General features: G+C 37.8%; 3 protein-coding genes across 6 annotated transcripts; 1 reads left to right on the top strand and 2 right to left on the bottom strand.

Moving 5' to 3' along the window:
* Window positions 1-185: 185 nt before the first annotated feature.
* Window positions 186-3,158, bottom strand: LOC140842817 (UDP-glucose 6-dehydrogenase 1). 2 transcript variants are annotated; one of them, XM_073210986.1, is made up of 2 exons: window positions 2,981-3,158; window positions 186-2,021 (listed from the first exon to the last, which is right to left on the bottom strand). In XM_073210986.1, the coding sequence occupies exon 2, from the start codon at window positions 2,000-2,002 to the stop codon at window positions 560-562; it is 1,443 nt and encodes a 480-aa protein (XP_073067087.1). In that variant the 5' UTR covers window positions 2,003-2,021; window positions 2,981-3,158; the 3' UTR covers window positions 186-559. The 2 variants fall into 2 exon arrangements, with proteins under 2 accessions (XP_073067087.1, XP_073067088.1); XM_073210987.1 differs by having other exon boundaries at window positions 2,800-3,007.
* A 2,385-nt stretch (window positions 3,159-5,543) lies between these two features.
* On the bottom strand, window positions 5,544-9,383 carry LOC140842816 (chaperone protein dnaJ 6-like). The gene is made up of 8 exons (XM_073210985.1): window positions 9,066-9,383; window positions 7,243-7,341; window positions 7,041-7,142; window positions 6,663-6,722; window positions 6,464-6,570; window positions 6,303-6,385; window positions 6,081-6,171; window positions 5,544-5,978 (listed from the first exon to the last, which is right to left on the bottom strand). Exons 1-8 carry the CDS (start codon window positions 9,186-9,188, stop codon window positions 5,783-5,785), a joined length of 861 nt encoding a protein of 286 aa, XP_073067086.1. The 5' UTR covers window positions 9,189-9,383; the 3' UTR covers window positions 5,544-5,782.
* A 1,401-nt stretch (window positions 9,384-10,784) lies between these two features.
* On the top strand, window positions 10,785-13,772 carry LOC140842815 (zinc finger A20 and AN1 domain-containing stress-associated protein 8-like). Of its 3 annotated transcripts, none has more exons than XM_073210982.1 (2): window positions 10,785-10,887; window positions 12,956-13,772. In XM_073210982.1, the coding sequence occupies exon 2, from the start codon at window positions 12,967-12,969 to the stop codon at window positions 13,471-13,473; it is 507 nt and encodes a 168-aa protein (XP_073067083.1). In that variant the 5' UTR covers window positions 10,785-10,887; window positions 12,956-12,966; the 3' UTR covers window positions 13,474-13,772. The 3 variants fall into 3 exon arrangements, with proteins under 3 accessions (XP_073067083.1, XP_073067084.1, XP_073067085.1); XM_073210983.1 differs by having other exon boundaries at window positions 10,821-11,019; XM_073210984.1 differs by lacking the exon at window positions 10,785-10,887 and adding an exon at window positions 10,905-11,053.
* Window positions 13,773-26,737: the final 12,965 nt, after the last annotated feature.

Below are 26,737 nucleotides of genomic sequence, written 5' to 3'. Positions count from 1 at the left end.
GGAAAAAAGTAGAAAAAAAAAGAGAAGAAGCCCAAATCAAAAAGCCCATTAAGGTCAAGGTGAATAAAAAATTAAATTAATGATTATATTTGAATATATGAAAATACACGTGCAAAGAACTCTTGAGAATCAAACAAAGCCAACCACATTCACAAGAATAAGAATTTGATCCAGCAAACATCACAAAGATCAATATTAATTTTTATTTATTCCAAATTTCGAAAATGTGTGTAACATTTAGATGTCATTTACGTGCAACGTTACATAAAAATGACAGCAAAAATGGTTTGTAAAACTTGTAACCTCACATTACATCACAGACAAAACAATAAATCAAGTCGTAATAGAAGACAAGTAAACGACACAAGTAATTTCATAAACCACGATTTAAGCCCAGAAACAACATAGTTGCTTCTCTGACTACAGATGTGATATATGAACAATCAAAAACTGGTCCACTTCTAAAATGAAAATGTAGGAGAAAAAGAATCTTATATTGTTTCCTTACTGAAAGTATGCCATTTGATTCATTGTGAGGCGAACAGGAGAGATCCAATTTTTATGCAACAGCAGGCAAGTCCTTGATCCAGGCATCGAGTGGCTTGCCAATCGAATAAACAACAAAACCAATCTCCCTGAGCTTCTGCACATCAACAACGTTCCTTCCATCGAAAACAAAGGCTGGTTTCTGCATATTGTCATATATTTTCTGGAAATCAAGTGTTTTAAACTCATCCCACTCAGTAAGAATACAAACAGCATGAGCATCTTTTGTTGCCTCCTCAGCACTCCAAACTACGGAAACTTTCTTGACTGTGGTTGGGCTCATTGGCTGGAGATGGAGGGGATGATCCCAATCGAATTTGTTCATGGAAAGGTCTCTCTGGATCTGGTCCTCGGTGACTTGAGGGTCGTAGATGCTCAACTGAGCCTTGTCACCTAGGAGTCCTTGGCAAACATCAATTGCAGGAGTCTCTCTCGTGTCACCTGTATCCTTCTTAAAGGCAAAACCTAAGATGGCCATTTTCTTGTTAGCAACTGTGTTAAACATAGATGAAACTATGCGGTTGACAAACCGGCTCTTTTGATAGTCGTTGATCTTAATAACTTGTTTCCAGTATTCTGCAACCTCAGGAAGACCATTGCACTCGCAAATGTAAACTAAGTTGAGTATGTCCTTCTGGAAGCAGGAGCCACCAAAACCAACACTAGAATTAAGGAACTTGGGACCAATTCTCGTGTCCTTGCCAACAGCGTAAGCCACTTGGGTAACATCTGCTCCAGTAGCCTCACAGAGAGCAGACATGGCATTGACCGATGAAATTCTTTGAGCCAAGAAGGCATTAGCAGCAAGTTTTGAGAGCTCCGCGGACCATAAATTCGTGGTAAGGATACGATCTTCAGGAACCCAATGGGCATAAACATCCTTCAGAGTTTGGACTGCCTTAAGGCCTTCTGGGGTTTCCCTGCCTCCAATAAGAACTCTGTCTGGTTTAAAAAGATCTTCGATGGCAGTGCCCTCAGCAAGGAATTCTGGATTTGAGAGAATCTGATAATTGATTCCCTTGCTGTTGTGAGTCAAGATTTTTTCAATCGCCTCAGCTGTTTTGACTGGAACTGTGGACTTCTCAACCACAATCTTGTCAGATTTCGACACATCAGCGATCATGCGAGCCGCACTCTCCCAATATGTCAAATCTGCGGCTTTCCCAGCTCCAAGGCCCCTGGTCTTAGTTGGAGTATTGACTGAAACAAAGACTATATCAGCCTCAAATACATGTTTCTCCACATCTGTGCTGAAGAATAGATTCTTGCCACGGCACTGCTTCACCACATCGTCGAGTCCTGGCTCGTAGATAGGAAGCTGATCACTGTTCCAGGCTTTGATGCGAGCAACAGAAATATCAACAACAGCTACTTCAATTGCAGGGCATTTGAGTGCTATCACAGCCATGGTAGGGCCTCCCACATACCCAGCTCCGATGCAGCAGATCTTCACCATCTTTTCTATTTTGCGTGGTCTGGAAAATAAAGTTGGAAAATCGAGATGTGAGCATTTCAAAGATGCATTCTCATAACGCTTGTAAAGAAAAATAACATTGTCCATGAGTCAGCAACCATAGAGTGGGCAATAACAAGACTCGTGGACAATGTTAAGATAACATGAATATAATCAAAACATTATGAGAAAGATGAGGCCGTTTTTGGCAATATTCTAATCGCATGAATATGATCTCCTCAGATCTTAACACCAATCCAAATCAGCAATTTCTCCAAGGAATACTGCCCATGATACTGAAGGGAACAAATTCGTAGTTGCTCAACTAGCATACATATATTTCCACTTGGAAGAAGAGGGATCAAATGATAACCAAGGTATACAAATATCTACAGTCGGTTGCGATAAATTAGATTAGATCAACTACGGATTTGAATCCATTCAACCACAGCTACAAACCAAAAAATCAGAACAAAATATATTATGGGCTTCAAACTCAGATCTGATGGCAAAAATGAACAAGAATTACGACGACACATGAAGAATACGAATTACTATTCAAATGAAATAATTTACATCAGTGATCAGACAGAAATCATTGAATTATTTCAGCAATGCCTAATCAGACAAGATCTATAACTGCACCGCCATCCAATTACATGTGATGAAATCCGTACAACACAATTCGAATCAAACAGCAAGCTCCGGGCAGCGCAACAGAAGCTTAGCGATGAATCTTGCATTTTTTAAAATCATAACAAATTTTTTTTTTCATTCGATCACACCTAACTCCTTCATACCTGCGTAGATCTAATCACTCAAGTATCACTAGGACAAAAAAACCAGGCACTAAATTAGAGATCGCTGAAATCACATTAGACCGCGACAGCTGCATTTTAAGATCACACCCAAAAAGTTGAAAAAACGAAACCGAAATCAGCCGTGGTGCCAAATCCGGAGTAATAAAATCTGAGAATTTACCTCTGGATCTTCGAAATGAACTCGCGCTTGGATTTGTGGAGTGATGCAAAAAATGAAATTCTACGGAAGCTGAGACAGGCACCTGGTTAAATAGTCGTTGGGCTCATGATCTACATCTACCCCGGGGGACTTGGATGAATTGACAATAAAGCCCCTCTCGTTTTACTGGTTTCAGATCATGTAATATCGGAAGGCAAAAATTGGTGTGAAACAGTTTCACGGGTCGTATTTGTGAGACGGATCTCTTATTTGGGTCACCCATGGAAAAATATTACTTTTTATGTTAAGATTATTATTTTTTATTGTGAATATGAGTAGGGTTGACCCGTCTCACGGATTATGACCCGTGAGATGGTCTCACATGAGACTCACTCTATTGTGAGTTGATGAAAACTAGTAACTGACATTATATATATATATATATATAAATATATATAATAGGACGTGAAAATTAAATATAAGATTCATAAATAAATTGATAGCCATTTGAAAGTGGGGAAGGAGACAATTTTGTGTGTGTGTGTCTATATATATATATATATATATATATATATATATATATATATATATATATATATATATATATATATATACTGTAACACATGAATATGCGTTGAGGTGTACCCTATGCTTCGTGGATGATTCTCTTAATTTGTAACAATGAAATAGTGGAGTTTTACTTGGTATTGTAACATTAAAATGCATGCAGAAAAAAGACCGTTTTTCACAAGATATTGACATTCAAATGCTTACAATTCCTTAATTTTATGACATGAACGTACTTGATATTTTTTAAGAAAGAATCCTTATTTTCTGCAAGAGGTAGCAAGAAATAAAATATGGTTGCTGTAATCATAATAATTAATAATTATTATAAATGTGACAACAGATGGACAAATTTCTCCGGACATTGAATGAGCCTAGCCAACTTATGCATTCATTCAATACTAAAAACCTGCAACACGAGGCTTTTAAAAATCACAGCTTATTTTGATCAAATAACCGATTTAAATATGTTGTACAATATCTCCACTAGTATAGTATTTTTCATTTTGGATATAATCTCTCATAGATTTACTTTATACTTTATCCAAAAAATATAATACTAACAGAGATATTATTATATCTTGTTAACTCATTATATCTTTTTGTATTTCTAATGTGAGACTTTGGCTCTATTCACAACAATCATCCCCTCAAACAAAAGACCACCATTATTTTCATGGTTCGGATCTCCTTTCAATCTCATATGTTCATGCTCAACGTCACTCCTCTCCACTATGTTGTGGGATTTACCCAAAAAGTCTTATATCAATGGAGATATCCTTCCATCTTATTAACACATTATTTTCAACGTGGGACTTTGGTTGCATTCTCAACAATCTCTCTCAAACAATGGACCACAATTCTTCCCATGGTCAGGGCCTCCCCTCAATCGCATATGTTCATCCTATTCTCATACGTTCATCTTCGAGGTTACTCCTCTGCATTGTGTTGGGAGTGACGCTGAACATTGTTTGCCTCAATCTCATAATGGATTTACCGGGAGCCCTCACCTCTTTAATTTAAGTATCTGAGGATTCCACCCACACGAATTGATCTAAATCATTAGTCTTTTTCTCATAGATGGCGCCACTCGTTATGTCATAAAGTCACTTATCACCACAATTGTACGATGTTGTCTACTTTAGGCATAAATCCTCGTGAATTTGTTTTTGGACTTTACCCAAAATATTTCGTATCAATGGAGATATATTTTTATTTTATTAATTCATAGTCTTTCTCTTGTATTTCTAATGTGAGACTTTGATTACATTCTCAATGATATCTATTTTGTTTGCTCGATTTTTTTTAAATGCTGGTAGATTAAATTTATAACCACACGTATATATATATTTTGTCGTCCAAATTATATAAGCTTCGCTTCCTTTTTCGGTTGCCTAAATATATAATCCTGTTTTTATACGTAGTAGCATTTTCTTAGTTGATTTTACCAATATACACATAATAAATAAGTCTTGAAAAACGTGAAATTAATTTTTTTATGAATTAAATAGAGAAAAAATATGAAATTTTGTAAATTTTATTTTTCCAATATGTGAAAAAACAAACAAACAAACTTGTATATTTGCGACGGTGAGAATATCACGGTATTGAATCATGGAAGGGATCAGGCTTCTCAATTTGATGATGATATGAACATATTTTCAATCCAAAGAAATTAAACATTAATTACACGCATGAAACAATAACTTCAATCTTAAGAATCGACCACTGTAATTATTGTTTATGTGAAACTGAAGCCAACAAACTGGAAAATAGTAATCATTCTCGAGCATAATTCCCTCAACCACATTAATTTTTAATTGAAGGTACAAATTAAGATTCATTATTTGGTTTCTTTCAACGCATTTTCTGGTGATATTATTGTTGCACTAACCTCAACATCTGCTACACATATCATTGTTTCCACGATTTGGACAGTTTATATCCTTTTAACTTAGACATTGGAGTTATGATTGTCTGTCTGTTTTTGTTTGATATGTGTCTCTTTATTTACAGATCAAAGGAAAAAAATCCTATATAATTTCTGACAAACTCATACAACATGCAAAATATATATATTATGAATTCAAAAAATACCAAGGGCCATCTTCGCAACCATCACTCGTCGTCTAGAGGCATAAAAACTCGTCCTTAACACGAGAAGCTACCGAAGTGGTTGGCAATTCTACCATACACAAGAACATTCACATAATTCATAATTTTTACAGAAATAACGGACAGTTAACCAGAGTGCAATTACTTTCGTTTGGAAGTCCTCCGACTTTCGAGTTTTATGCGAGCGGCTTCAAACTCCTCTTCGCTTGGCTCTGGAACAGCCTCAGTCCCACCATATTTTTGAACTAGAGATGAGAACATTGAATCAATCTTGCCTTTCCTCTCATTCTGTCGCTGAGCTATTATACTATACAAGTCTTCCGAGTTTTTCTTTGATCTGCGAAGGTTTTCAACTGAGCATACGATTTTCTCAATGATACACTATACAAAAAGATACTTTACAAAGATAGATTAGGGGAAGGAAAGATAAGTGACTGACTTCTTTCTCGGTTGCAATGTACTTGTGGGAGGTTTTGACTTGGATACCTTCTTAGTCCATTTCTCATACGCTTGGGTTGATTTCATTTCTCCTATAAATACAGTATTGGAAAAAAGAAGGGGGTCGGTAATTGGTACAGAAAGTACGAAAAGAAAGAAAAATCAATAAAATTATTCAGAGAAGTCAATGTAAATTCCATAGTAGAAATCAGAGAAATCCCACCTGCAGATATAGACTCATCAATGATATCCTTGAAGCGATGGGAGTCTAGTTGAGGATCAGAGCAAATCATGCAGCAGAAAAGCCTGCAAACAAATGCTAACAGATTATGATGTGAGAAGTTTAAATTGGCAGTCGTCATACAACACGCTAATTATATATACCTATCCATGTTCCCCTTGTGTTTTTTGTATAGCTCAAGCAAATCATTTTTCTCTGAACCAGAGCCTCTGTAATTAGCTTCAAACTCCTCGATATCTGCCTCAGTGACCTATAAACGATATCCATGTACTACTTCATTTGATGAGTACAGCAGAGTCAACCATTATTGGAGAAAGTCGTCAGATAGCAAAGGCCAATAACCTTCTTATATGTGGCTCGGAAAAAAGCCTTCAAATTCTGGATGTCATCTCCTGCTAGTTCCTGTTAATCAGCAAAGTCATGTCAATTAAGTTTGAGGATCCTATGTTGATGGAGAAACTGCAATAAGACATGTTAGTCATTTTTTAATTCTAGAATGAATGAAAACTTACAATGTTATGAAATATTAAAAATACAGTTCCAAACAACTTATAGTTCAAATCTTTCATCAGTGCAATTGAATTGAACTATCTAAATGCAGAGGGTGGATTTTGCTCATACATTATTCCAGTTCACACTATAACCTTTGTGAATGGTGTCGGATCTACCACAATCATTTAACAAGTAACGGCAAGAACAGCAGGTAGGACTGTGACTTACAGCATCATCAATACAGCCAGTCTGGTCATACACTGCACGTTTTTCCTCATCGCCAAGAACGGACATAACCTTTTGCAGATGTTGAAACTTTTCCTTGGCTTCCTAGAGAAAGGAAATGGGATGATAGAAGTCTGGTACAAGACTGATGATTTCTCAGCTGGAAAAGAATAAAATGCAATATGTTTAAAACTACAAATTTTACCTCATTATCAGGATTTTTATCAGGATGTAGCCTCAGAGCTAGCTTGTAATAAGCTTTCTTTATTTCTTGCTGAGATGCAGCTTTGTCTACCCCAAGAATCTAAAAATGCAGAAGTCCAGCCAAATACAACTCCTAGCTCAATATTCAGCTCACACACACACATACAAGGGGATCATAAATCATCACAGTTACATCTTAAGCATGGAGTTTTCAAGGATCAAATTACAGATTGGAGTGAAACCGATAAATCTAAAAAGGCATAAGGGATCATCAATGTACTCGGTTCATTCATAAGATTTTTCCTTTATTATAAATAATTGTTTTCACACTCAAGTTTTAGAATGTAAGTCTCATATGAGTCTATGACAACTGTATCAGGAGGTCTAAAGTAAATTGGGCAATACACCAGTAATTCATTCTCCACTTATAACTGAAGTTTGATGGAAAGAGCAAACTTGAGGTTAACTATGGGAAAATTTGGAATGAATCGCAGAATTTGGAAACCAATACTAATAGAAAAGAAAATTACAAGGTGGTGACACAATGTAAATACTGAATTCAAAGTAGTTAATGAATGGAGTAAAATCTAAGTGAGTTACAGTGTTTTATTATCAGAGAGCAAAAAACTTAATATTTTGGAGTAAATGATGGCAAATTATTGAGAATAAAAGATTTGTGAATGAGAGAAGAAGAAAATAATATGAGTTATAGAAACTGCATATCAAAAACCTCTTTATGGATTGAAGCAATCTCCAAAAGCTTGATTAAGAAACAAGTTTATATCTAAGTACAATCAGATCATAGTATCATACGATATTCGTGAAGCATACAAGTAAAGGGAGGATGGTTATTTTGATTGTACATGGTGATGATATATATAATCCTCACTGGAAATGATGAAATTGAAATAGCAAGGTTAAAGGGGTGTCTTTCATAGGTATCAAGGTTAGAGACCTAGGTGCCCCACATTGTTCTTGGGAAAGGAAATTGCTTGATAACAAGAGATATATCTATGCCGTAGAGAGAGTATATGTTCTAGATCTTCTGGAAGAAACAATGATGAGTTCTTGTAGACCAAGTGACACTCCTTTGGATCCAAATCAAAAGCTGAGTGATATGTCAAAGGGGGTTCCAGTTGAAAATGGAAGATAGTACCAGCATCTTGGAGGAAGCTCGTATATCTTTCACACACAAGACTTGATGTAACTTTTGATGCATGCGTACTTGGGTCAATTTATGCACTCACCTTATGAAGAACACATGGAGGTAGTCTACATAATACTAAGGTACATAAAAGGGTCACCAAAAGAAGGTTTATTATTTAAGAAAAACGATTAAAGAAGTATTGAAGCTTTCGAGAACCAAACTGAGTAACTTCAATCTCAGATAAAAGATCTACCACTGGTTATTGTACCTTTCTATGGGGTAACCTTGTCACATGGAGAAGTAAAAAAACAGCTTGAAACAATGGTGTGACGGAATTAATTGTAGTGTGAAATATTATGGCTTAAGGTAGTACTTGAAGAGCCGGAGATGAACTTGAAAGCTCTGACGAGACTTTTTGTGATAATAAATCACCAATAAGCATTGTTAATGACCCTATACAACATGACCGCACAGAACATATTGTGATTGAAAAGCATTTCACTAAATAAAATCTGAAACCTGCTCAGATTAAATCAGCATATTAACATATTGTGATTGAAACTGTCAGCAACAAAGTTCAAATTTTTTTCCTGAACTCAAATCAAATATGAATTAAAGAAAATACCACATTAAATTCCTCAAGAATTGGAAAAGCGAAGAAATACTAAATGACAAACCTCATACAAGCTTTTCCGGCTCGAGGAAGACGATCCGTTAAAATTTTGCTCGTTTTCCTTCGTTTCCACCTCTTCTTCCTCACTTTTCGCCTCCGAAACCCTAGTCTTTCTGCTCCTCCCCATTTCCAAAAATCTGCTTCAATTTGATTCAAAATCAGGAGGAGATTACTTTTATAGTCTGTGTGGATAAAGATTCATTCTTTCCCGCCTTTTGACACCTCGTTTGTGTTTGTTCCCGCTACCAGGTTTCCTCGGGTGAGAGATCGGGTCAGGGAATCACCCGATGTTTGTCGAATTTGATTAATTTGAACGATCGGGAAATTGTTTTATCGAAAAAATTAACATATTTATGACTAACAAAACTACCTACTCTATTAATATTAGTGATCGGCCATGTAACTTATTAAATACTAGTTATTATGCACGCTATGCGTGTTTTTTTATCGATAATGAATTAAAGTGAAATTTCGATTGTTGAAATAAAAAAAATAATAATAAATTGTGAATTTAAATTTAAAAAAACAAAAGTATAATATTAGTATCATATAATGATAAAGTTGGAAGAAAAAGTTAATGTTCTTCCTAACTGGTTACTATCATGTCCTTAACTTTAATAAAATATAATACATATTTGATTTTATTTTAACTATTATGAAAAATATCAAGGAAGATATATGAATTTTTCTATGTTATAATTGATTGAATAGCATTAATATGAGATATTTATTTCTATAAATATATTAATTTGGAGCCACACAAAAAACATAGATTTTTAATAGAAATTTTTAAAAAATGCACGAGCTGTCATTTTATAAATATATATTAAATATCTATTCTCTAAAATAAGAGATATTTTTATAAACAAATAATAAATTTTAAATCATAATATGAGATAAGTTAACTCCGATCATCGATTTAGGTTGGAGATATATGTAACAAAATTGTTCCGTAAAACATCTCATATGAGTTTTTGTCAATTTTAAAATCTTGGCTACACGGATCGGAAGATTAACTAGCTAGGCCTTGAATTTATTATATTAGAAAAATGAGTAAGTCTTTTGTGAAACGATCTCATACGAATCCACATCTAAAATGAAAAATAATATTTTTCACGAGTCAAATCCAATCGGAGATTATCTAGTTTAATATCTACTAAAATTAACTTTAAAAATTATACTTTCTCAAAAAAAAACTTTAAAAATTATACATATGTCTCAATATATATATTCGTCTTATAATTATGCTGTAGAACACAACACGACACTTCAACGATAGATAAAAATCTCATGTCAACTTGTAAGGATGTAAGAGTTTGTTAGCTTTAATTTGACATTGGTAGAAATCTACGTGAGACGAGACAGATGATTTATTTGGATCATTCATAAAAATAAATTATTTTTTATATTAATAATATTATTTTTTATTGTGAATATCGGTAGGGTTGAATCGTCTCACGGATAAATATTTATGAGACCGTCTCACAAAAGACCTACTATTATTTGATATTACAAGTTCGATTTTTCTTATCAATATTTTTTCGAAAGAGTCTTTTGCATGAGATTTATACAATATAATTTATCTGATTAGAATACTGTATTAACTTGAGTTTATCAAGTGCGATCGAAATATAAATCAGATATATTTGACAGAAACATAATTTTTAAAACGAGCTTGAATATTTTGTAATTATTATGATTATTTTAAATTTAAAAGAGATACAATTAATACAAAATAAATAGAATCTGAATTTTAAAAGTGAACCCACGCACACACCCTTCTCTCTTTCTCCCCCACCTTCTCTTCTCTCTTTTCCCAATTTCAGGTATCATCAGCGCTTTTAGGCACCCTAACTCGTGATTTTTCTCGAAGGATTTTATTCAGATTCAGTGATCTGTTTTAGTTCGTGTGAAAATTGGTTCTTTTCTTTATAATTTCTTGTGGGTCAAGAAGCAGTGTGAGAATTTTGGTTTTTATTTTAGTCAGGATCGGTAAAACTCTTTTTTTTTTTTCCGTATTATGGTAGCTGAAATTTTCCCCTGCGTGTTTCTATTGGGGTTGCAGTTTTTCTTTGTTAATTATTTCCGTTTTGCATTATTTCATTATCTGGGAACATAATCGTCTGAGTGTAGATATTTGCTTTTAAGTGGACAACTACGATGAATATGCTTTTTTTTTTAACTGTGAAAAAAAGCTTGTTATTAGGTGTGGACGAAGCTTTTTTGAGAAAAGTTGGAACTTTGGATATTAATTTTGAAGTTCTATGAGATGCTAGGTTTTTTGGTGTTTTTTTTTTAGAAAAACGAAGTAGAGTCTGTTTTGCTCGTTTTAATTTTGGGATCTGTTATCTGTTATTTGGGCTATAGAGATGGTGAGAAAACTGGAAGATCAGTTTGGTTTTTTTAAAAAATTATTGGAGACCACCATCTGAGTTTTTTCGATTAAGATATTTTTTTCTCTAGTTGATTTTTTAAAGGAAAGTAAAAGTACTATAGGCTTTAACTCATGGGTTCTACATGTTGCATCGCATGTGGTGCAACGTGATGATGGTTTTCTCTCAAGTTTGAATTCTCTGAATTAACTGGATGAGAAGATTGTTGCTTTATTCCTTTCTACTTTCTTGATTTCAATTCAGAAGGCTATCTATTATGTGAGAAATGAAAGTAAATATTGATGTGTAATATCACATACAGTAAGCAAAAGCAACTGGGTGAAGGTATTTTTTCACATGGTTGCCTCTTACATCAGTAAACTCTTTCTCACAATCAATATCCTGTGGTATTCGAGAATTTGTCGTGTTGTTTTGTGCAGACTGTGGTGTTGCTAAGGTTTGTTACACCTTGATGGGTACCATTTGGCAGATGGATGAAAGTTATTTAATTTTATATTCTTTCGTCACAAAATAATCATATGCTTCGATAGCTGAAATGCTGAATGACCAGTAAATTGATGTTGGTTTGACGAAATAAATATGTTTTTTATAGCTCGATAATTTAGTAATCTGATCATGAGTTTTATCCCAAAGACCATCTTGGTAGATATTTTGTTATTTACAACCTGTCACAGACTTGATATTATTTCCTGATGTCGGTAGTCTGTACTTCTTGTATGTCCTTATGCGTGTGACAAATATTGGGGTATTCCTTTGATGGAGATTAATCGCGAAGATAATTAAAATATGCACGATGCTAGATGGCTAAATTGGAGTTGTTTTTAGTTCTGGACAACTATCCACTCTTTTTCTCTCAGCTATGTTTTAGAAAGCTTGAACTCTGATGTGCTTTATGAACTCGATTAGTCCTGGTGAAGGACTTTATTTTTGGGTTCATGTTTTAGTTTTTCGAAGACACCTTTGTCTTCCTTCTAGCTGCTTAATTGCTTGATCATACTAGTTTTGTGATTCAATTCATGTAAAGGGTAAGTTTAAATGTTTTATGGTTTGTATTTGACCATGTAATATACTGCAAAAGAACGAGTAATTTTGTTCCTTCAAAGACTGTTGGCATGCATGTAAAATCATTTTGCCGAGTGCCCACATATTGTGGCTCAGAAGCCCTTCTTCCTGAATAACATCCTCATGAGAGAAGATTGGTGTCATTTTTCATTGTTCTGTTTTTGCATAGATAACAGCCAGTTTTTCCTTTCTCTTCATGGAGTGAAAGAGCATAAAGGGAAATAGATAATCCAAATGGTAGATATGTACTGTGAAACTGTGTTAGAATAAGTTAGTCGAGACGTTGAGTCTGTCAATGGATCATGCAACCGATTGTGCTTTCCTTTTCTTTATATGTAATTTCCTATGTGGTGATTTTCACCTTCTCTAGTTGATCTACTCTTTTATCCTGATACATTTCTGGGATATATTTTTACAAGCCGTGCATGGTGAATGACAGGACTTGGATTAATGGAGTCTTCCAAGGAAACAGGCTGCCAAGTGCCAGAAGGCCCCATTCTTTGCGTCAACAACTGTGGTTTCTTTGGAAGCGCAACAACCATGAATATGTGCTCCAAATGTCACAAGGATATTGTATTAAAACAACAGGCGAAGCTTGCTGCCTCATCTATTGAGGACATAGTTAACTCTAGCTCAAGTACCAACAAAAATGAGCCTTTTTTCGCTGAAGCAGCAAATACTGAATCAGAGTTTAAGGTTGTTTCTCCTCAACCATCTTCTGAACTGGGGACAGGTCATGGCTCAGGTGTGAAGGCGAAAGAAGGACCAAACAGGTGCTCCACCTGCCACAAGAGAGTGGGTTTAACGGGATTCAGTTGCAGGTGCGGGTATATGTTTTGTTCAGTTCATCGGTACTCTGACAAACACAACTGCCAATTTGATTACCGGATTGCTGGTCAGGATGCTATAGCAAAGGCAAACCCTGTTGTGAAAGCTGAAAAGCTCGATAAAATTTAAAAAGTTTATGAAGCAAAGCATGCGGCTTTACCTTCATATATCTACGTGTGTTCGTATAAGTTAGTTGATGGTCATAATAGGTCTCTAGTACTCGTAAACAGCATGGGTAGAGGCAAGAAATTTGGGAGGAGTTGGGGTGGGGTTGCTGCTGTTGTTTCATTGTGATTTATTGCAATATGGTAACGCTGGAAATCAGTGTCAATTGGCTACAAGTTTCTTTGATTTGATCCATTGTGTAAGATGCTATTTGGTGGTTTGAATGACATTGTTGTGGAATATGTGAAATTGCGCCTCTTGTTTCTTCGATTTTCTGTTGATTATCATTTGCACATTGATGTTGTATGTTTTCTGCTTCGATTATAGGATGTTTGTGGTGTGCTTGATGCTCATTATGTATTTTATGAATAATACATTTCTCCGGGGAACTACTTATTCTATAATTCAATAATTTTTAGCTCTCTTTTGCCTATACAAGTAAAAGTTTTTATATATTTTTACTCCTTTCCTTTTTAGTAGGGGAGAGAGGTTTGATACAGTTGAGTAATTTAGTTTCGATCCGATATCTCGTTCGAAAGTAATATTTTTGACTTTTTTTTCTTTTACTCTTGATTGTAATTAGGTGTTTTTTTTCCCTATAAAATAAAAAATTGGTAAATTGCTAAAAAATTCTCGAAAGCAACCGTCGTCTCTGTGTCAAAAAATATATGTTTGAGTTCTTTGGAACCACTTATTTTTTCTTGGATGAAAATCAATACAAATTATTAAAAATATGATATCAATATATGATATTTGATTATCAGTTGTTACAGATTTGGTACTAATATATGATTTTTGAGTATCAAAACATGTATAACAAATATTTTAATTAATGATACATTTGTCTTTCGAATGAAAATCAGTATAAAGTATCGAAAATATGGTACTAATAAATGATGTTTGAGTATAATTGTTTTAGATTTGATACAAAATATAAGATTTTGAATACAAAATTGGAACAAATTTATTAATATCAACATTTATTACACATGTTTGGGTATTAAAAAAAGCATATATTAGTATTAGATCTGAAATAGTTGGTACTCAAATATCATATATTAAAATAAATTTTCAAGTTTTATATAGATTTTCATTTGAAAAGACAAATGTGTCATTAGTAGAAATATTTTTTTTACATATTTATGTACTCAAAATTATATATTAGTACCATATTCGAAATAATTAGTAGTTAAAGAAAAAGACCAAATTCTATATATTGTAAAAATGAAGAGCTACATGGATACACTTGTTGCCTGTGGTCATTATTTCAGATGAAGACCAAATTCTATATATTCTGGGTGGTGTTGGGATGGAATATGACTCTGTGGTTGTTTGTGTAACCTCCAAATCTAATACTTCAAGTTTCTCTGTAGCTGGTGCTCTCTTCATGGCACATGAAAGAAGGTTTGAGACTTACGTACACTTTTGATGGTGTCACTCCATCTACAGTTAACATTGCTACTGTTCCTCTGGAGTGTAAACCAGACTATCACTCCCATCAAGTATCCAACAAAGATTGGGGTCGTGGAATATTTTCTCGAGGGGGTCGAAGAAACTGACATAATAATAACAACAAACCAGTTTGTCAAATTGGTGGTTATATGGAAACGTTGCTGAAATTTGTCACTATCTATTTGATCAAGATTATACACCCCATCAGCGCTCATCGCCGTTTTCTCGCACCCCTTATGATGGTTCCAATAGATCTCACCCATCAACAACTCTCACTACTACAAAATCAGAACCATCGAATGAGGAGTGGTGGTTCCCCGACTCTGGTGCTTCTCACCACGTCAATAATGACCTTTCAAATCTCTCTGTTGGTTCTAGATATTCCGGTGGTGGTAAGATTCATATGGGCAATATTGCAGGCTTGTCAATATCTCATATTGGACAATATAAATTTTCATTCACTTCCCATAATGCACGTTTCTTTTGAATAATTTTCATCGAGTTCCACATATAATGAAAAATCTGCTTAGTGTGAGCAAATTTGCTCAAGATAATCATGTCTTCTTTGAATTTCATCATTGATTTTGTCTTGTGAAGGACCTAGCAACACAAGCGATCTTTCTCAATGAGACTTTGCATGAAGGCCTCTACAAGTTCAAGCTTGGGAAGCCACCCTTTGCGTTAAACTCTTGGTCACTTTGTCTCAACTCAAATTTGTCTTCAGTGAATAAAGTGAACCAGCAATTTTGTCATTGCCAACCCGTTCGATTTTCTTTCCCTATATTAGCTCAATGACATGGTGGATTAGGACATCTCACACCCTGATAGTCAAGAAGATTTTGCTAATTTGTAATATTCACTTCTCAAGAAATGATAATTTCAGTTGTTGCGCAGATTGTGAGCTTGGCAAAAGACACCAACTTCTTTTCTTGTCTTCCAACTCTAAAGTTTTTGTGCTTCTTGAATTAATTTATGGTGATGTATCGGGACATGTTCACACCATGTCCAGAAATGGTTTTTGTGGGAGTCCGTGCTCCTGATTAATATTTAATTACCAAACAACCAGGATTTATTAATGTAAACAGCGAAAGCGATTAAAATTTTCCATTTGGGCCTACAGTAATTTCGGCATGACCTATTCGTCAATAGGATATCCCAAAAAAACTCAAAACACATCAATAACATTATACGCTCGAAAATAACATCAAGTTCACAATCCATCACACAAACATCCTACATCCGCACTGGCCAAGACTAAACACAACATACCACAAATAAAATCCAAACCAGCATAAAAACCTCACATACAGCTACACAGGGCATCTCTCTGTCAAATGTATCAAACCAGTATAATATATAAATATCTGGGAACTCTGACACAAACCAACTGACTACTGGGTACCACTCGTTGACGCTCCACCAGACGCGTCAAAACTCCTGGAATGTCCTGCTATGGCATCAAAAACAACCACAACATCAAAAGAAAACAGGGGTCGGGCCCCAGTACGACGAACCGATAATATTACGACAAATATAACTGACATAAAATAAAATCAAGTACAATGATATGCAATGCAATGTGATGCAATGCATGAAAGGTAACAACAAATAATGGATACCAAAGCGGAGTCCAAATGAAACGCATCAGCAACAGTAACAGTGGCCACCCGTGCCAGGACTGCAGCAACGTAATAACATGCCGCCGCTCATCCATGCATGTAGCATCGAGGGTACGGGAGCGACCCGCTCAGCCCTCATGCAAGTCATCAGGAGTGCTAATCCTACCCACCCGCTCCATCGATGACGCAACAACTCGATAGATCAATATCAATAGCGATCAAAGGAGTCAAGGCTCGAAATGCTATGCACTCATAATATCAATTCAAATAAATGCGTGAATGCAATCACGTTATTCAAAAAGCATATAAGACACACCACAACTCATACATAATACTTAACGTCATTTCACATCACTATAGACGTCATAATAAAACAGTTCATGCGTACCTCCACTGAACCCTTAATTTACCACTGATATTTCTCAATGATTTCTCGCAGAATCCAATCCTCTAATCGGCTCAATTCTTGTACCTCAATATTTATACCAAAACGAAGCTTATGACCCAGAGAACAAAAGCCCTTAATCAATTTCCGAACTCCGGCGACGTACGGCGACGATTTAACGAATAAACGGACGACGGGTTTTTGAGAATCTCGATTTTTCCTATCAAAAATGGTATCAACGGAAAGCTTACGTCGACATCTTTCCAACCATATATTTACTTAAATTTCTTCGGCGAACGGTGATAGAGATATGGTCGATCAAAGCTAACGAAAATTGTAATGAAATAAGAACAAAAACTACGGGAAAGAACGCACGGTTTCCAAGGGGATTTGAGGATGATTATCATTATTTTATATAATATATATATATATATATATATATATATATATATATATATATATATATATATATATATATATATATTATAAGTGCATGTTTATCTTTTCAGTATTCGAAACTTGATCCGATCTATTTTATTTTATTTCAACTTTTGTGTGCTATAAAATTTAAATATGTATTTTAATATCGCCTATAAACCGATATTTTCTAATACATATTTTAAACACACTATTTAATTATTTGGCTTAATTGTTTTAAATTTCTCAATTTAAAATAAGAAATCTTAATTATCGCCAAATAACATATAATTAAATCGGGTCATTACAGTTTTCCACATTATCTAAGTTTTGTCGATGCTTGTACTCGATACACTTGGATATATTTTCTCAAACTTAAATATGAAATAACTGAAACTTTATGAAATTTAAGAAATATGTTGAGCTTCAATTTGACAGACAAATAAAAACCATCAAATCTGACTCTGATGGGGATTTTCGGTCATTAAATTTTTTTGTTCATACTCATGGCATCAATCATATATTTTTGTGTCCTCAAACGTCTCAATAAAATGGAATCGTTGAACGTAAACACCATCGTATAGTAGAAACTAGTATTTCATTATTAGCACATTATTTAATGTCATTGGAATACTTGGAAAATGCTTTTTCAACTGTCGCTTATCTTATCAATCAGCTTCCAACCTCTGGTTTTACTGGAGCAACCCTCTTCAAAGGCTATATAATATTTGCCTAACTATGATCTTTTTCGGGTTTTTGGGCACCTTAGTTTTCCTTGTCTTTTGTTGGCAGGTGTATTAAATGCATGTCGGCAAAGACTTTTCAAAAGAAAGAAAAGAAAACGTGGGAAAACTTTTCAACAAATGTAGTGGGACGGTGTAAGTTTCGTAAATAAATTGAAGACGCGTTTTTAACGCGTGTTCACACGGTCAAGAGGCTCTATAAATAGAGCTTCCCTCTTTCATTTGGAAATCTTCCCTTCTTCGAGCTTTCTCTCATCTTATAAGCATTTGAGTGCTTAGTTCTATAATATTTGTGAGGTGTTTGTTCTCCTATATTAAGAGAGGGTGTGTTCTCTTTGGAAACACAGTGAGTGAGTTGTACACCACAAAATATTATAGTGGAATTCTTTTCATCTTGCCCGTGGTTTTTACCCTAATAATTTTTAGGGATTTTTCACGTAAATCTCGGTGTCCAGTTTATTCTTTATTTTCGGGTTTTATTATCTCAAATTCCGCACGTGGGACCAACAAGTGCTATCAGAGCCTAGGTTTAAAATTTCTTAAAATTCTGAGTATGCTCTGTGGTTGCAGCCGTGACTGATCTTCCACATCAGAAAAGATTTTTTGAGATTTTTTATTTAAGGCGAGATTATTTTGTCCGGTCTACTAAAATTGTTGTAGACATAATGACAGGAAGGTACGAGATAGCAAAGTTCAATGGAAGCAATTTTATGCTGTGGAAAATAAAGATACAAGCAGTTTTAAGAAAAGAAAATTGCTTGACGGCTATTGGAGATAGACCAGTGGAAGTTACGGATGATGGAAAGTGGAATGAGATGAATGATAACGCTGTTGCCAATTTACACTTGGCTATAGCAGACGAAGTTTTGTCAAGTATCTCTGAGATAAAAACAGCTAAAGTTATCTGGGATACTCTGACAAAGATGTACGAGGTCAAGTCGCTACACAACATGATTTTCCTAAAGAGAAGGCTTTATACTCTTCGGATGGCGCAATCCTCATCGATGACCGACCATATCAATACACTTAATACTGTATTTGCCCAACTCACTTCCATGGGGCATAAAATAGGGGAAAATGAACGTGCGGAGCTTCTACTTCAAAGTCTACCAGATTCATATGATCAACTTATCATCAACATAACCAACAATATTCTTATGGGCTTTCTAAGATTCGACGATGTCTTAACTGCGGTTCTCGTAGAAGAAAGCCGGCGCAAGAATAAGGAAGATAGGTTGGTAACCTCGAAGCAGGCAGAGGCTTTGCCGATGATAAGAGGAAGATTTATGGACCGTGACTCCAGTGGGAGCCAAAGGCGAGGTAAATCAAAGTCGAGAAGTAAGAAGAAAAATATTTACTGCTTTAAATGTGGCGGATAAAGGGCACTTCAAGAAAGAGTGTACGAGTATCGATAAAAGCTCTCAAGGAAATGTGGCCAGTACTTCAGGCAGTGGTGAAATATTATTCAGCGAAGCAGGCAACAGTTGCGGAAGGCAGGCATAAATTTTGTGACACATAGATTATGGATTCAGGTGCGACGTGGCACATGACGTCTCGGAGAGAATGGTTTGATCATTATGAACCAGTCTCAGGAGGATCTATATTCATGGGAAATGATCATGCCTTGGAAATCGCTGGAGTCGGTACTATCAAAATAAAAATGTTTGATGGAATCATTCGCACCATACAGGAGGTACGACATGTGAAAGGACTGACGAAAAATCTTTTGTCCTTGGGGCAATTGGATGACATCGGGTGCAAAACTCGGATCGAGAACGGGATCATGAAAATTGTGAAAGGCGCGCTTGTGGTTATGAAGGCGGAAAAGGTTGCTGCAAATCTGTATGTTCTTTTGGGAGAAACACACAAAGAGACAGAACTAGCTGTTACATCAAATGGTTCAGGAGAAGAATTAACAGTGTTATGGCATAGAAAGCTCGGGCATATGTCAGAACGAGGGTTGAAAATTCTCTCAGAACGGAAGCTGCTGCCGGGACTTACAAAAGTGTCACTACCCTTTTGTGAGCATTGTGTTACCAGTAAACAACACAGATTAAAGTTTGGCACTTCTACTTTCAGGAGCAAAAGCATATTGGAGTTGATTCATTCGGATGTTTGGCAAGCACCGGTTGTATCCCTAGGAGGAGCGAGATACTTTGTCTCGTTCATTGATGATTTCTCTAGGAGATGTTGGGTGTATCCAATAAAAAAGAAATCAGATGTTTTCCAGATCTTCAAAGAATTCAAAGCGCGGGTTGAACTTGATTAAGAAAAGAAAATCAAGTGTCTGAGGACTGACAATGGAGGAGAATATACCAGTGACGAGTTTGATGCATTTTGTCAACATGAGGGCATCAAGAGACAGTTCACGACGGCTTACACACCTCAACAGAATGGAGATGCGGAGCGGATGAATAGAACCTTGTTGGACTGTAGTGACCCGTTCCAGAATCACCTACTAATTGAAAACTAAGCATGTAATTAACTTAATAATTACTAATCAGAGATAATAGCGGAAACAACTAACAAATGATAGTTATACAACCCAAACGAACTCTAGAACAACTCAAAATAAGGTAAAGAATATCTGGTACAACCATATCGAATCAAATGATACCGAAACTAAACCAACCGGCTACTCAACGTCCTCCTCCTGCTCCTCCGGAACCATCCAACCTGAGACCTGCCCCGAGGGAAAGGGGTGTCCAAGATAAACAAAACCGAGGACGTGAGCGATAAGAACGCCCAGTACAAAAGTATGAGTATACAGACCTATATGAAATGCACATGCTATGATCATGATACCGGGGTAGTCAAGAAACAGGAATCACAAAAGGATCTCAACAATGCTCAGTCTAGAGGCGCCAAGTGGATAGTGCCGCGCGGTCCAACCTCTGGGTCACTGCATCCACTACAAGACAGACGTGGACCTAAAATGTCCCGGACCACCGAAGCCCTCCCGACCCGTCGGCCACTGTGTACTCTCGGTGTCCATGCGTCCACAAGACAGGGCTGAGCGGCCCCAAGATATAGCTTATCTCGAAAGAGATACAGCTCAACAGCAAAGGCTATCTCGAAGGAGATACGGCTCAACATGAAATGCAACGTGCAGTAATAAACGTGACATAATAGCATGCATCATATGACATATATCAATGCACCACATAATCATGCAACACATATATGAATGTATACTCAACCAGGATATCTCGGATAGTACTTTCGTACCTCTATCACCGCAATCCTAATCCACTGGAACAACCAGACAACAGGTCTAATCCAAGCCTATTCATCAAGTGAAAACCATCACTAAACTTATCTACCAGACTTAACTAGATAATCCTGAGATAAATACTGATAAAATTCCAAACCTTCGTCCGTCGCTAGCCCGCTGATGCCGCTAGCTCCCAACTAGAGCACAGCTCTGCTACAAGACCAGCAGCTCCCCGCTAGTGCCCAAATCTCGGAACACGACTAGAACCTGTCAGAAACGACTGAAATGCTATGAAATTCTCTGAATTGGCGAGTCAAAATGAGGAAATCCGACCACTATTTATAGGCCATGTTCGGATCCTCCGAACACCACTTCGGAACGTCCGAACGCTACGTGTCCACTGGCTCTTGACAGCTCATGATCGGATCCTCCGATCATACACTTCGGACCGTCCGAACATGCACGTGTCCAGCTGCTCTTGACACCTCATGATCGGATCCACCGAACCTACACTTCGGAACGTCCGAACTCCCACGTGTCGATCAACTCTTGACACCTAATGATCGGATCCACCGAACTCACTTCGGACCTTCCGAACTCTTCGGTGCTTCCGAACCATCTTCGGACCTTCCGATCATGATTAATCACCATTAATCCGTTAATTACCCAATTCGGCATTCGGGCTACTACATTCTCCCCCCCTTAAAAGATTTCGTCCTCGAAATCAGGCTTAGAGAATGAACAAAACGAAATAACAACATCGCTATTATATCTCAATTGTTGTTGAATACAACTGATATCTCGATTACAATTGAAAAACACAAACATATACAAAGCAAAACTCAAAAGAGCTCTGGATGTTCTGAACGCATACGACTCTCTAACTCCCAAGTGGCTTCTTCAGTGCCTCTGCGCTGCCACTGTACTAAGACAAGAGGAATGATCTTATTCCGCAACACCTTGTCTTTGCGATCGAGAATCTGAACTGGTCGCTCCACGTAAGACAAATCTGATTCAAGTTGAACTTCAGAGGGATGCAAGATGTGAGACTCATCTGCTACGTATCGTCTCAACAAAGATACGTGGAACACATCATGAATACCGGACAAATACGGAGGTAATGCTAACCTGTAAGCTAAATCTCCCACACATTCTAGAATCTCAAAAGGACCAATGAATCTCGGAGATAGCTTACCCTTGAGACCAAATCTCAAAATCCTGCGAAAAGGCGAAACTCGGAGAAACACTTTCTCACCTGGCTGGAAATAAAGAGGTCGCCGCTTGGTGTTCGCATAACTAGCCTGTCGATCCTGGGCAATCTTAATCCTCTTCTTGATTACTGCAACTTTATCAATAGCCTGCTGGACTAACTCCGGTCCCTCAACATGTCGTTCACCAACTTCGTCCCAGAATAAAGGAGTACGACAACGTCGCCCATACAACGCCTCAAATGGTGCCATACCAATACTACGATGGTAGCTGTTGTTGTACGCGAACTCAATCAAAGGCAAATGATCCTGCCAAGCGGGTCCGAAATCCATAACACAGGCTCGCAACATATCCTCAAGCGTACGGATAGTCCTCTCTGACTGACCGTCAGTCTCCGGATGATAAGCAGTACTCAGACTCAGTGTAGTACCCAAAACTGACTGGAAACTACCCCAAAACCGTGAGGTAAAACGAGGATCTCTGTCACTGACAATACTGACAGGCACTCCATGCAAACGTACAATCTCCTGAATGTACAATCGAGCCATACGATCGAAAGTGAAATCCCGGTTATAAGACAGAAAATGAGCAGACTTGGTGAGTCGATCCACCACTACCCAAATAGCGTCACTATTCCTCGACGATAATGGCAAGTGAGTAATGAAATCCATCGCGATATGCTCCCACTTCCATTCAGGAATAGGTAGATTCAACAATAATCCTCCAGGTCGACGGTGCTCTGCCTTAACCTGTTGACAAACAAGACACTTGGAAACAAACTGATAAACACTGCGCTTCATCCCTTTCCACCAAAATCGTGTCCTCAAGTCTTTATACATCTTATTACTTCCTGGATGAATACTCAACTTACTTCGATGAGCATGAGATAAGATCTCCTCCCTCAAATTATCATCTTCTGGTACTACAACTCGATTAGACAAACACAGAAGACCATTAGACTGATAATGGAAACTGCTATCTCCACCCGCTAACCGAGCTAATCTCTGAGTCTTGAGATCAGACATCTGAGCATCTCGAATCCGAGCGAACAAGGCTGGCTCAGATAAAATGGTAGCAACACGAATGCTCTCCATACCTTTCCGATGTTTGAAATTAAATCCCAACGAACAACAATCCTGAATAGTACTAATCATAGCACTGGTCTGAAGTGCAGAAACTCTCACTTTGCGACTAAGAGCATCAGCTGTGAGATTTGCAGATCCTGGATGGTACTTGATCTCGCAGTCATAATCTTTCAGCAAATCCATCCAACGACGTTGCCTCATGTTCAACTCAGCCTGAGTGAACAGATATTTCAGACTCTTATGATCAGTAAAGATTTCAAACTTAACCCCGTACAAGTAATGACGCCAAATCTTCAGCGCGAACACAATAGCTGCCAACTCTAGATCATGAGTAGGATACTTCTCCTCGTGAGATTTCAGCTGTCTGGAAGCATAAGCAATCACATGACCGTTTTGCGTCAACACACACCCTAAGCCTTGAGAAGAGGCATCGGTGTAAACACTGAAACCATCAGATCCTGACGGTAACGCCAAAACAGGTGCAGAAGTCAGAAGTCGACGAAGCTCTCTGAAACTATCTTCGCACTCAGATGACCACTCAAATGGAACATCCTTCCGAGTAAGTTGCGTCAAAGGTCTAGCTACCTGGGAGAAATTCACGATGAAGCGACGATAATACCCTGCTAGACCTAGAAAACTACGGATCTCAGCCACCGTCGTAGGTCGTGACCAATTTAGCACTGCCTCAATCTTGCTGGGATCCACAGAAATTCCTTCCTTGGAAATCACATGACCAAGGAATACTACACGATCAATCCAGAACTCGCACTTACTCAGCTTAGCATACAATTGCTTCTCGCGAAGAATCTGCAACACAATCCTCAAGTGCCGGACATGCTCTTCCACACTATGAGAATAGATCAAGATATCGTCAATGAAAACCACCACAAACTGATCCAGAAAATCTCGGAAGACTCGGTTCATCAGATTCATGAACACCGCTGGCGCATTCGTCAATCCGAATGGCATAACTAGAAACTCGTAATGCCCATAACGAGTACGAAATGCAGTCTTGGAAATATCATCATCTCTGACTCTCATCTGATGATAACCTGATCGCAAGTCGATCTTGGAGTAAACAGAAGTACCCTGAAGCTGATCGAACAAGTCATCAATACGGGGTAATGGGTACTTGTTTTTGATCGTCACCCGATTCAGCTGGCGATAATCAATGCACAACCGCATCGATCCATCCTTCTTCTTGACAAACAAGACTGGAGCTCCCCAAGGCGAAACACTCGGGCGAATATAACCCTTATCAAGAAGATCCTGCAATTGCTGCTTCAGCTCTCTCATCTCTGACGGAGCCAGACGATAGGGGGCACGAGAAATCGGTGCAGTCCCTGGCATTAATTCAATGCCAAACTCCACCTCTCTAACCGGAGGAAAACCAGGAATCTCTTCTGGAAATACATCAGGAAATTCACAAACCACTGGAATATCCTCTATACCAACACTACCTGTGGACGTATCAATTGTATAGATGAGGTAGCCTTCCCCGCCCGCCTCTAAAGCACGACAGGCTTTCAGAGCAGATACTACTGGCATCGGAGGTCGCGCTCCCTCACCATAGAAAAACCAACTAGAGCTCTCAGTCGTACGAAACTGAACAAGCTTCTGGTAACAATTCACAGTAGCTCGGTAGGTAGTCAAAATGTCTATACCCAAAATACAATCAAAATCTTCCATCTCCAGAATCATAAGATTCGCAGTCAACTCGTTACCCTCAAAATCTAAAGGACAACCCATCACTAGACGCTTGGCTAAAACCGAATGACCCATCGGGGTAGAAACAGAAAGAATGACGTCTAGAGAAACATACGGTAACTTATGTCGTTTAACGAATCGTGCAGAAATGAATGAATGAGATGCTCCGGTATCTATAAGAACAAAAGCAGGAATACCGCATAAACAAAAAGTACCTGCTATGACTCTCTCGGTCTCGTCTGCAGCCTGATCCTGGTTCAACGCAAAAACTTGACCTTGGGCACGAGGTCGAAGATTCGAACTACCCACTGCCTGACCCTGCCTCCTCTGCTGAACAGTCGCCTGAGATCCAGAACCAGATCCTGCTCCACCTCGCAACTGAGGACAATTCTTCTTAATATGCCCCATCTCTCCGCACTGATAACAAGCTCCTGCGGCTACTCGGCATTGCTCCGATGGATGGTTCTTCCCACAATGCGCACAAGACTCCTTCTTCTTACCAAAGCGGAAAACACCGCTAGATCGAGATCTAGATCCAGAAGAAGACGAACCAGATTTCTTGAACGACTGAGATCGAGGCCTCAAAGTACTCGGAGGTCTAGAAGAAAGAATAGCCCTACCACGCTGGAGACTGATCTCTGCTTGACGACACCGGTTCACCAACCCATCGTACGAAGTAGGATTATCACAGACAGTGACTCGATCAAAGATCTCCTGATTAAGGCCCTGGAGGAAATGATCATACTTGGCCTCAGAACTGCCACTGATATGAGGAGCGAAGGGTAATAACTCAAAGAATTTCTGCTGATACTCATCAACAGACATACTCCCCTGCTTCAGGTTCAAGAGCTCAATCGTCTTGGCCTGGCGAAGGGCTGGAGGAAAGTACAGCTGCATGAACGCTGCACGGAAATCGGCCCAAGTCGCTCTACCCTGAGACTGAACTATCGGCGCAGAAGTCGATCGCCACCACCTGCGAGCACGGCCCTCAAGAAGAAAACTAAGGGTCTCCATCTTCTGCTCATCGGTGCACTGGAATGCGCGGAAACAACTCTCCATGCGCTCTAACCAATCCTCCGCATCATCGGGAGTCTCACCGCCAACTAAAGGCTTAGGCCCCATCTGCATGAAACGATGCATATCGAAACGCCTAGGACCATCCCGACGATGACGATGCTCATGGTGACGCCTAAGATCATCCTGGTCACCCCATCGACCTACACTCCCCTGACTACTCCCGTCATCAAAATGGTCAGCCATCGCTACAAGATAGAATAGGGAAAAATGGTCAACGGAAATCCCAAAACAAAATCTATATCCCAAAATCATACGCATGCTCTGATACCATAAATGTAGTGACCCGTTCCAGAATCACCTACTAATTGAAAACTAAGCAT

Source organism: Primulina eburnea, chromosome 10 (genome assembly GCF_022965805.1).
Source record: "Primulina eburnea isolate SZY01 chromosome 10, ASM2296580v1, whole genome shotgun sequence".
NCBI lineage: Eukaryota > Viridiplantae > Streptophyta > Magnoliopsida > Lamiales > Gesneriaceae > Primulina > Primulina eburnea.
This window is presented reverse-complemented; position numbering and strand designations above follow the sequence as displayed.